Here is a 12,166-nt window from a genome sequence, read left to right on the forward strand (position 1 = left end):
GGGTGGGTTTCAATTTTTTTTACATCTTCCTGTCTGCTTTTTGCCTTGATCCATTCTCTTCCCGCCGAGGTCGGACTGAGCCCTTCTCCCTATTTCGAATTTGATCAACCCATCTTTGGCAGCAAACCCACATCTTTTTGACAGGAGATGAAAATTGAGTCTTCGAAGAAATATTAGGATATATTTTCAATCATTTTGGTGTCGAGGGGGAGGCTAGAGCTTAGTTTTATATTGAGACATCACGCCGGCTGCAAGCAGAGAATGCTTTCCCCTGCCAGGACCTGATGCAATCCATTCAAGCCAACAAGTTTGGAGAGAATGTTGAGTTCAATCAATTCAGAACGTCGAGATGGAGCCCAACTCACTCCAGGTATTTCGCTCTCCTCCGCTCCTGCGGTCCCGCCGCCCCCCGGCAGCCCCCAACCCCCCAGCTCACCCACCCCCTCACACCCCCCCACACCCCCCACAAACTTTTTACCAAACTTTTACCCTCTGCATCCCCCCAAAATCATTTTTATTGTTTTTTTAAAAAATCCCTACGCTGATCATACCTACATAATGTAATTTTATCGCCTCATATGGGGAACTGGGAAGGGGTGGTGGTGAGGACCCGGAGGGTTTTTTTTTTTTTTTTTTTTTTTTTTTTTAGGGGAGGTAGAAAATTAGTGGGTTTTGTAATATTTTTCACCCAACGTTCTATCTGTGGGTCGGTCTGTATTGAGAGTCTTGTGTGTGAATGTGCCTAGGAATAGATATTTGTGCTTGATGGCTACATTATTTACGTGGTGCTTTTTTTTTTTTTTCTCCTCTCCCTCTCTCTCCCCCTCCTGCAGTGGGTCGGCTCACCGTGTGGCTTACACGGACCTTATATTTTCTATAAGGCTTTTCAATTCCACCTTGAAGGAAAACCAAGAATCTTGTCCCTTGGCGACTTTTTCTTTGTAAGATGTACGCCAAAGGATCCGATTTGCATAGCGGAGCTCCAGCTGTTGTGGGAAGAAAGGACCAGCCGGCAACTTTTATCCAGCTCGAAACTTTATTTCCTTCCCGAAGACACTCCCCAAGGCCGAAATAGCGACCATGGCGAGGTGGTAAACCTATCTCTCCCTCTCTTCCTTCTTTATTATCCACCCCCCCTCCAGTAATGCGTATTATAAGGCAAGCTTGAAAATACTGTATTCAGTTCTGCGGTGAGCAGGATCCGCTCGTTTTTTAAAGGGGTAGCGCCACTAACTGGGGCTGGAGTATTTTACCATTGTCAGAGTTTGGCTGTCAGCTTTACAAAGACCGTCCAACTGCTGATTTTAGTCAAGATCAAATAACTTGTCGAGAAGGGTTTTGTTCCAGGGTGTGTGTGTGTGTGTGTGTGTGTGTGTGTGTGTGTGTGTGTGTGTGTTTAGCTACCTCCTCTTGAAGATTAATATCCCATGCTTTAATATACATATTTTAATATACATATTTTTTTGCTTTTTTTTTTTTTAGTTGTACCTTCATGCCTGGCTCCTAGGCTTGGTAGCTTTCTTTTAGTGGGTTTTGATATTGTTCGCGTTTTTTTTTTTTCTTTTAAGTATTTGATATGTTTAAGAGGGCGGAAATTACGAAACGGAGGCAGAATGAGATCAAAAGCAATTGAGTTGGCAAAGGCGTGTTGACTGAAGTGATAAATGACAGGTACTGGGATAATACATTCAAATAACTTGCGCATCTGCCCGGGCGGATTTCAAAGCGGTCGTGTAACCGGCACAAACACGTTCGGCATTAAGAACTATCTCGCGCCCACTCCCCCTCCTCCCGGAGCCATTTGATGTTCTGGTTTCCAGTGACTCCACGCGAAGTGGACGTCTTCCAGTGGGGTGTGGGGCTGGGTGCAGGGGCCTCTGCGGTGAGGTGCGAGGCTGCGCGCCGGGTGGACGCGGAGGGGACCCCGCGGCGCAGCCACCGGGCCACCTCCCTCGGGCTCTGTCACTGCGGGTGTGACCGCACCTCTACCGGCACCCCGGGTCCGAGGGCCGAGCTCGGTGAAGCGATAGCTACCCCCACCCCTTACACACACACACACACACACACACACACACACACACACACACACACACACACACGGGAACTATTTTGGGGAGTCTGCGCTCAAGGCGCGGCGGGAGGGAGGGCGCACGGCCCCCCTGGTCAGGCTTTGTGTCTCCCGAGAGAGAGCAGGGTGATCAGACTGAGACTTTTGAGGGCAGCTAGCTCGGCGCCAGGCTCGCGAGCTTTCGAGGTAGGTCTGTTGTTAAATGAATGGTTCGGTGCTGAACTCCTCCGGGGCCCTGGAGCTGCCAGCCCAGGCAGAAATTCCTGGAGCTGATGGAGTTGATTGCACTTTTGGCCTTGCTAGCTCACTCCCTCTCCCCCGGATCGAATTACCCCTCAGTGGTCCGCGGCTGGTTAATTAAGGGAGTTCGTCAGAACCTCGGCCCAGGAATCTGCCTTTTCGGAAATAAGCTCCGCCCTCCTCCCTGCACACACCCCTCCCCCGCCCTCCCCGACTAGCCTAGGGTGTAAGCATTCGGTTTCCCGGGCTCCGCCTGCAGCCTGACTAAGGTGCTGTGTGGATGCAGAGTGGGACCCCTGCAGCCCACCAACAGGTTGAGCGACTTCCCCCGGGCTCAAGCCCCTCCCCCGACCCAACTTTGCTGCGCAGCTGTCTTCCTTCTCCCTCCCCCTTCCTGATTTCTTATTATTTGCTTTTCAAATTTATTACTTCAACATGGCCTGTGATCTGGAGAAGGGAAGGATTAAATATCCAGAAAAGAGCTGGTGCCTAACAGACTTCGGACTAAACCCAGGAGGAAATCATTCAGTGTTTTATGGGATATTTGTGGTCACTCTCTCTCTCTCTCCTCTCTCTCTTTTTTTTTAATTGAAATTGGAATATTTGTTGAAAAGACCCCGGGTTGACCCCACTAGATCCTCTTTAATTTCTGTTGGTGTAACTAAATGGCGAATTCTGATTTAAGACTAAAATCCACAGACGATCCCATCTGTCTGTCAGAGCTGTTGACAATGAGTAGATACGTTTTTAAACACACGATCTCTTTTTAATTGTTCCTTATGGGGAGCTGTAATGATCTAGGCATTTCGTATCTACTGTATGAGCCATACCTCAGAAAATTAATCTTGCCATTTAAAAGTAAACTCTAGGGGGTTTGTGGAGAGAGGGCGGCTCTATTTATAATCCTCAGCTGCTTATGCATAGTCTAATATTATGCATGATTTGTTTTTTAATGCTAACACGGCTGGTAATTAGCTGTATGATTATACTTGTATATTTCATTAGGACTTCGGCTGATGTCATTGTGAGTTATTCAGCCATATTAAAACAATTTTCAATTGAGATAATGACACGCCTCAAAATTATGCAAATGGAAGCTGCATTGTGCAAAATAATTATGACAAATGGAAACCAGGTAGAAAGTTTCCCGGTGCAGGATCGCTTTTCCACCCCGGTGATGTCATTTCCCCCCTGGCCTAAGTCAGACGTTAGCAGAACAGCAGCAGCCAGGCTCCTGGGGAGGAGAATCACAGACCAGCATTTACTGCAGGCGCCTAGAGGGGGCAACAGGGCCTCTCATTAAGAAATTTGCTTTGTTTTCGCCTACTCCATTAACTTGTTTATATACATTGAAATGGTTTTTATTATTGATTTTAAATAGTTTTGAAGGATGCCTTTGCCGTTGGTAAATGCAGGGGAATGTTTTCTTGGTGTTCAAGAACATTTAATCAGCCAGTAGAGTTTATTTTAAGTAACCAAATGGAGGTTAATAATTTCCTGATTGAGCTGACATCGGCACCTATCTGAAAAGGACAACCAGGACTCAGTATTCTCTGCTGAAAAAGAGTTGTTCTGCCTTTTTCTGATTTCTTGAAATGGGAAGACGTCAGTTCTAAAAGCAGAAACATGATCATTGTGTGAGTTTAGAAATAGCGTCCCTGTGTGGTTCGCTGTGATTTGCAGCAGATTTTTTTTTTTTTTTAATTCCACATGAATCTTTGCAGTCACTGCAGGAGACCCGGGTGATGCAGGATTGTGCCTACCCATTTTATAGATGGAGACAGGAACATACCAAGGTCATGTTGCCTGTCAAATGTGGCCAGTCTCACCCAGTCCTTCCTGAACTTTAAGCTTGTGTCCTCCAATGAAAACCTATTCTTTTTTTTTTTTTCCTTTTCTTTTTTTTTCTGGAGCTGGGGACTGAACCCAGGGCCTTGCGCTTGCTACACAAGCTCTCTACCACTAAGCTAAATCCCCACCCCCGAAAACCTATTCTTGAAACAAGAAAGCACATGGTAGTAGATTCTCCAAGCATGAGCCGTTAAAGGCGATCTCTTGATCATTTTAAAATGAGGCTACCCAATCAGCCCTCAGGGCTCGGACATTCAGGGTTAGAAGACTTTATCTTACGTAGTTCAAGTAATCCCAACCGAAGCCATAGAGCGAAATTATTTTCATAGTTATTAATAATTAGCTATTGATTGGTTTCCAGGGCGATAGTGACATCAGACATGGCCAGGGCTGGTGATCTGCAGTGAGGAAAGGCGTTTTGCAAAAGATGTTTGAGGCTAAGGAGATGATGGCTCAGTGGATAAAGCATCTACTGGGCAAGCATAGGGAGCCGGGTTCAAATCCTCAGTGCCTCATAAACTGGAAGCAGTGATCCTAGCTGGAGATGGAACACAGCAGTGAACAGGACTTTAGACAAGGTAGATGTTAGCACTTGAGGTTGTCTCTTCACTTCCACAAACATGTTAGTACCCCATGCATACAAGTACCTCTCTCTCTCTCTCTCTCTCTCTCTCTCTCACACACACACACACACACACACACACACACACACACACACACACACACACACACAGAGAGATTTCTATTCTGCAACTTAGTCTCAGTTCGACCTTAAATAACCATAAAGATCTGAGCCTCAGTCTCTTCTCCCATCAAATGGGAATAATAACGAGAACTACTGAAAAATTTGAGGGATCGAGAGACATTCTTATGTAGGGGAAAGCACTTTAGATATTTCAAGATGCTTAAAATAAAAAGGACTCAGGGTAAGAATGTTATAAACTTTTTTTATATATAAATAATAAAATGTCATAGTGACGTTTATTGGATTTTGTTGGATTTAATCGTGATGCTGTCTTGACTCAGCACAAGAGGAAGAACAGGGCCCGGGGAAGGAGGGAGTGCCTTTGGTAATCACCCTCGATTGGCACATGTGCCCAGTAGCTCTTCAGGGGAGGACATGGCAGAGTTGGTGGGTAATTGATCCCAATACTGGGCAACCTCTGATCATGCTCATTCTCAAATTGCCAAGGACTTAATTTATCGGCGGTTGACTTTCAGAATGCATGCATGTGCAGGCTTGGGTTTTTACATGAAGGTTTGTTGATGGCCTGGAACTAGGGATGGGGAAAGTTAAGCTAATGATGTCATGGAGTCAAGACCAAGCATGCCTGGATGTTTTGGACTCCAGCTTGCTTTCAGGATTTCTAACAGTATGTAGTTGTCACCGTCCAGGATACACCGTAAGTGGCGATCCGTTTAGAAACCGCTTCAGAGATGCCTATTCTAATGAGAGCAGTATAAGTTGGAGTTGAATCCAAGACATTGAAGACTTTCAATGGTCTCAATCTAGTGATAGAATCCTGAAGGATTTCTCAAGCATTCTGTGTCTCAATATTTTCATCCATATATGGGCATGTGGTATCTACTTCCTGGGATTGTTTTATGGACTAAATGAGCTACTACTATGTGGTGGAAAGGTACTCAGTGGATAAGTCAGTAGTGATTGTCTGTGTTTGTTATCCTGAATACTGGTATGTGCTTTTCTCATTGGAATTTGAATCGTTCCTAGCAACTCCTGGGTTACTTTGCTAAAAGTCCCTGGTGACTCTGGTTCCTTCCACTGGGGCTGTTTTTCCTCTGTGTGTTGAGTTTAGCTGTGTCATCAGAACAGAAGCTTTCTTAAGAATTTTTATTTTGCTACTGAAAAATGTTGCAAACCGGACCGGCAACATTTTTCAAAAGATTACCTGATTTGGTCATACCTGGGGGCCAGGCAGATGCATTCTGGAATCTAGACGGTTCTGCCTTGGGCTGTCTTTGTTTTTGCAAAGCCCGTAAGCTGATTTTAGAGATTTCTGAGTCTCCTTGACTTGTTTTTCTGTCCTTAAATGGTGCTCTGCCTCGCCCAAGACTCCATTTTTTCATCTGTACAATGGAACTGCTGATCTTAATTCTACTGAGAAAATCAGAGACAATGATTACAAAAAAAAGGGAGTGGGGTGGGGTGGGGGTGGGGCAGCCAGCACAGGACTTAGGTAAACTCAGCCTCTTGTGGTAGAGGTGATTTTCATCTGGAATCAGGACCCATGGGAACTCAGCGACTGATGACTTCAGTTACCCTGGCTACTGTCTGTTCATAGTCATTCTTTAAAACTAAATGAAGGGACATCTCTAACCATGTTTAGAACAAGAAGTAAAGCACTGCATGGGGGCCACTCAACTGGACTCTGCTAAGGGCCAGCCAGCTAAAACTTGAAGGCCAAATCTGGCCCTCTGATAGTTTGTAAATAAAGTTTTATTGGGACGTAGCCAAAGTCATTTATTTATATAGTATTTGAAACTCTTTAGCTGGGACAACACAGCTAATACTTTTGACGGCTACCACATGATCAACAACATAGTAGAAAAATTTGTTATCTGGCCTGCTCCTTTCCAGAAAGAGTCTTCTGACCCTTGACCCATAAGGTCGATGTAGAAGACGGAACGTTTCTATTCTTCAGTATTGGGAACTGAACTCAGTTGGTTGGCACTTGTTTAGCACATGCTCTTGGTACGAGCTATTTCCTCAGTCCCTATTCCTCTTTCCTACTTGGCTCAGAACAGGATCTCGTATTATAAGATAATTGGTATCAGTATAATGTCATTATCGTTTACAGATGTGGACGTGGTTTTTTTTTTTTTTTTTTTCTTTTTTTCGGAGCTGGGGACCGAACCCAGGGCCTTGCGCTTGCTAGCCAAGTGCTCTACCACTGAGCTAAATCTCCAACCCCATGGACGTGTTTTAATATGGAGTCTAAGACATTCATTTTTTTGTGAATAAATACAATTCACATTAAAGTATATTTTGAATGGCTGAGATCCAAGTTCCAGGCAATATAGGTATTGTCTGGCTTATGTTCATCAGATATATATATATTCCTACTTGCTGAGGGTTAACCTCGTAGGTGGTAACAAGATGACTAGAAAACACTTGACAAACTGACCCCTTTTCTCCAGAAGCTGATCAATCTTAACAAAGCGGTGAGTTCAATACGCTTAAAGACATACAGACAGACACAATCGGAGATATCCTGTCACATGAGTAAACTGGAAAACATGGCGTCTATGTGCACTAGTGTGCACTGAGCCCTTAAGCACAGCGGAGGTGGAAGGGAACCGCCCCTTTGGGGAACCTCACAGACTATCCCACCCTGATTGACAGATTCTGGTCAAACAAATATCGTCAGACTTTCCAGCTGCCGTCCCGAGTTGAAGTCCAAATGAGCTAAGGTCTCCCTGGATGTTTCATGCTCTTTCTAGAAAGTAGAAAGCGAGATCTTTATCTTGGGAGTCTCAATTGCCAGATACACTTTTACAGAATACCTACTGTGTGCTAGGGCCGCATGCCCATTTATAAAGTACCCACTATGTGCTAGAGGCGTTTCTCCTCAGGGTCATGAATCCCCTTCTCAAGAACTCGTGAGCTGATGGTGCTTTAGTTTGGTGCGTCTCAGGGCTCTCTCTTTGTGTGAGGTAACATAGCTAGCACGGTTCCCCTCTTCCTTGGAGTTCACTGAGTTCAGAAAGGCTGAGCATGAAATGACAACACTTGGGAGGGTGGGGCTGAAAAGATAGCTCAGTCATTTCAGATCCTCTATTTATCTTACAAAGACTGAGCCACCTGTAACTCCAAACCCAGGAGATCTGTGACCCACTTCTGGACCCCAGGAGTGTCCCACTCATGTTTGCACACATAAACACATGCAGACAGCTGATTTAACTTTTAAAAAAACTTCAAAATACCTGGTTTAGCCTTTCAGAGTGCATTCTGTTCTTGCAGATAATCTGGGTTTGATTGCCAGTACCCACGTCCGATGGCTCTCCAACTGTGTGTGACTCCCATGTCGGGGATCTGATGCCCATTTCTAACCTCTGTGGATTTCCGCACACATGGGATATACATGCACTCTTGCGGGCTCACACGCACACATACATAACAAATAACTAAGTAAATCTTTTTAGAAATGATGTCGTTCAGCATGGCCCATTGGCTGGTCACCAGTTTGTTAGCTTACCTCAGGACCCCATCTCACACTTTCTCCTCTTCTACTAAAACCCACATCACCCCAGTGGATGACAAAACATGTGAACGGATGTTGTGAGTTGGACTGTCCAAAGAAATAAGCCAATGTTTTAGATCCAGGGTTCAGCCTGGAACCGCCATGATGGTCTCTCCGGGTACCTTCTGATCTTCAACAGTCAGCTCGTTGAAATTAGGGACTTTGTAGTGACAAAACTGAAACCGAGACTTCTGGAGAGAGGAAGAGTCAGTCTCCAGCCTAGTCCTGTGGCAGTTCACAAAAGATAGCATTTTTCTCAGATGGGTGACCTTAACCAAGGTTTAATAGTGACTCCGTACCGAAAGCAATTAAAACCTCTCTTGACATTTAAACGGTCAGGCCCGTACTCAGGAAATGTTATTTTTTTTTTATGAAGTACAAGAGTCCACGCATGTAAATACTTGGTTATTAATTATTAATAAAGCACGCCGTTGTTCATAGTGGCATCTGGTAACGCGCAACTTGGGCTCATTTATCAAAGTCTTGTTTTAACCGATATCCAGCATATAATTGCTTGAATCCAATGCGTTCGCTTGTCATTTTTTATAGCAGGGCAGTTGGATATTTGCCATCCTCTACTCAGAATAATATTGTAACTAATGATTACTTGGTGACTCTGCTTTTAAGGGTATTTAAAACAAACCTATCGATTGCTGCCTAAGAGATTTCGTTCAGCTCTAAGCGATGTGGTCATGGATCCTTTGTTTCTGGAAGCATCTGTCCCTGAGTCCTTGTGTAACGTGGACTCGTTCAGGGCGTAGTATAATCCTCACCCGTGTTTCCATAGACCAGAACCTAGGCCTTGGCCCTTAGAGCATGTCCATGCAAATCCTGGACTCTGAGCATCATATTGGCAACACTTTTCAAATTATGTGGGTTCGGGGCTGGCTCGGTGGATATCAGAGGACCCGAGAGTTAGGCATCCAGGTATCCATGCCTTTAATCCCAAGGCTAGGAGGGGAAGACCGGGGATCCCTGGGGTTTAGTGAGCAGCTATTCTAACAAACTAATGAGCTCTGGGTCCAGTAGAAGACCCCCGTCTCAAATAGTAAAGTACAGGATTGTTTAGGAGGGCGTCTGAATTCAACCTCTGGCCCACACAAGCACGAACACTCATACGGGGAAGCGCGAACGCCCCGCCCCTCACACACGCATGTAATGTCTATGCGCCATATAAACCCACTGGAAAACATGCGGAAAACTATTATTAAAAAGAGGGCTCTGAAGTCAAGCCGATGGATCCAGCCCACAGCAGACGCGTACCCGCAGCGGGAAAGACGGAGACTTGACATTGTCACTCAGACTAGGATGGTGGCTTGATGACGTGAATTTTCTTTAGACCCCTTGTGCCTTATGGGTACAGCAGCCTACATTTTCGTGCGCAGGACAATCCAGCCCACAGCCATGCTCAGCCCTTACATCCGACCGAGGAAACAGACAGCAGAGGCCACGTGTTGCTAGCCCATCTCTTGACCCCTCCCCCACCTTCCTTTCTCATGACTCCCAGTGTCCTGGTTCTCTCCTGTTCAATTCTAAAGCCCATGCTTGGCTTAAACATTAAACTCCTGTCTTTGCGAATTAGGCTTTCCTTTCTACGGCCTCAAGCATGGTGAGCTACTGGGCAAGCTGGAAAATAAAAATGTTCTAATTGTGTCTTTTAAATAAGCATAGGAGTGAATTAATTACACCATATTTTGTCTTTAGTTGCTTAGTTACACAATAGTATATTCCTGAGCACCGGGAAGATAAATTGGCTCTCTCCGTGCCGTGTGTCCCTTAATCATAATTACTGTATTGCTTCGGAGAGTAAGGCACACATAGATTTTTTTGCATTTTTTTATTAATAGTCCGAAATATGCATATGATCTATAAAGTATATGCTGCTCAACCTGCTTTATATGCTTTTATTCGGGAAGAAGTTTTATTGTGGTGGTAGCATTTGCATTACTTGCTCAAAGATGTAGTTCTGGGAAATACATAATTGAAATGTTTTTGAATTGCTTTTTCTGGCCTTTTCAATCTTATTCAAAATAATATGCCTCTGGTCCCGGAGCAGTCTCTCTGATTTGATTTAACGTCTTGCTTTGCACTGCATGCATGGAGCAGTTTTAACCCCTGCGGAGCCCAGATGAGGTGCTGGGATTCCTCGGGTGTCTCATGTCTGGGGTTTTGGGGGGTCAGGCTCACACTGTAAGGGTTTCACGGGATGAAGGGATTTGATGGGCACCCTCATCCTAGAACAACTGCTTCCATGGCCTATTCTTGGGATACGTTCTTATTTTTCATTGGGGGGGGGTTTTAGGGCTTGAACAAGCCTGAACCTTGTGTACTGGGCTTCTGGGGTCCAGTAGAATATGGCGTTGTTACTGGAACTTGGGTTTCTAGACCCACCCCACCCCCAACCTCCACCAAGGAAGGCAGCAAGAAGGAGGCGGCTTAATACAGTTGTTGAACAATGGGAGAGCCTAGCTTAAGATCCAGATACAGGCTTGGTAAATGTATGTGGAAGCTGACCCCATTGTTCTATTGTGTTTGAAAAGCAAGTAAATTATTTACAGATATTTGCTAATTAAAGCACAGTTAGCCAGGACAAAAGAGCACAGTCTAACTGGAGACAAAGGGCTTAGTGCAAATATTTCAGTCATGCTAATTCTGTGTACTCTTAAGGAAGAAATATGTATGTATATGTATATATGTGCGTGTGTACAGATTTATATATATAATATGTATATATTATATACATAAAATTTTATTTTACATTTATTTCCTTATTTTGTGAGTGAGGACAAGTGGCTATTGTGCAGGTCAGAGGTCAACTCTCAGGAGTCAGTTCTCTCCTTCCACCATGTGGGTCCTGAGGACTGAACTCAGGTTGTCAGGGTTGGCGGCAAGTGTCTTGACTCACCGAGTCATCTCGGTGGCCTGAGAAACGTGCCCTAAAACTGTGTTTATAGAGGGTGAGAGCGAGTAGAAGGCACAGAGTCTCAGTCGGAAGATGGCTAAGGTCTGAGGTGCTCCTGGACAGCATGGTACATGTGAATGGTAAGAGAATTGAAGTCCTTAAAAGTACTCATGGGCTCTAAGTGGAGGCTCTGTGAGGTGGTGGACGGCAATGTTTTGTGTGGTATGCATGCATCAGATTGCTGCCATCTACCCCTTAAATACATAATTCTATGTGCTAACCACAATTTAATGAATCTAGAGACGTTACCAGTGAAAATAACATATACATGCTTATGTACGTGTGGACACATATGTATGGCTTCAGGGCCTCTATGAGGAAAGCTGATGCACCGCAGAGGTGATCGGCCAAGTCCCCATCTTGTTATTTGTAAGCTGGGTTCACTGTAGTCTTCCTAAGGCATGTCAGACACAAGTGGTTTTGACCAAATCTTTGGTCCAACCTTGATTTGTTGACTGACTGGGACTCAGCTCAGGGAACCATTTGGGAGAAAAACAAATTAGCCCTCTTCTGTAGGAGAAAAGTGAGTAACCTTATAGTTTCCAAAAAGCTTCGGTTGGGGGCTTCCATCTTGCTGATTTGATAAGATGGTGCCCTAACTTTGGTCAAGTTTAGGTTGGACCTACCTGTTGTGTCTCCAAATATCATACCGATGGAAACCGCGCCTAGAAAGTTAAAGTTCTCTCTGACTTTCTCTGGTTGGAAGGATCAATGGCTGTCCATTGGTCAGGCCCATTCTTTGGCTCTGTTGCCATCAACAGACATTTGTGGGTTTAGACATGA

General features: G+C 44.8%; 1 protein-coding gene across 2 annotated transcripts in view; it reads left to right on the top strand.

The window, feature by feature from the left end:
- The first annotated feature begins 342 nt into the window (after positions 1-342).
- Arid5b (AT-rich interaction domain 5B) overlaps positions 343-12,166 on the top strand; it is a 183,114-nt gene continuing 171,290 nt past the window's right edge. Inside the window, 2 exon segments of one of the 2 annotated variants that reach the window (NM_001107624.1) lie at positions 343-370; positions 834-1,088. In NM_001107624.1, coding sequence (NP_001101094.1) covers positions 350-370; positions 834-1,088 — 276 coding nt within the window. In that variant the 5' untranslated portion in view covers positions 343-349. 2 annotated transcript variants of the gene reach the window in all.

This window comes from Rattus norvegicus, chromosome 20 (assembly GCF_021556685.1).
Source record: "Rattus norvegicus strain SHRSP/BbbUtx chromosome 20, alternate assembly SHRSP_T2T, whole genome shotgun sequence".
Taxonomy (NCBI): domain Eukaryota; kingdom Metazoa; phylum Chordata; class Mammalia; order Rodentia; family Muridae; genus Rattus; species Rattus norvegicus.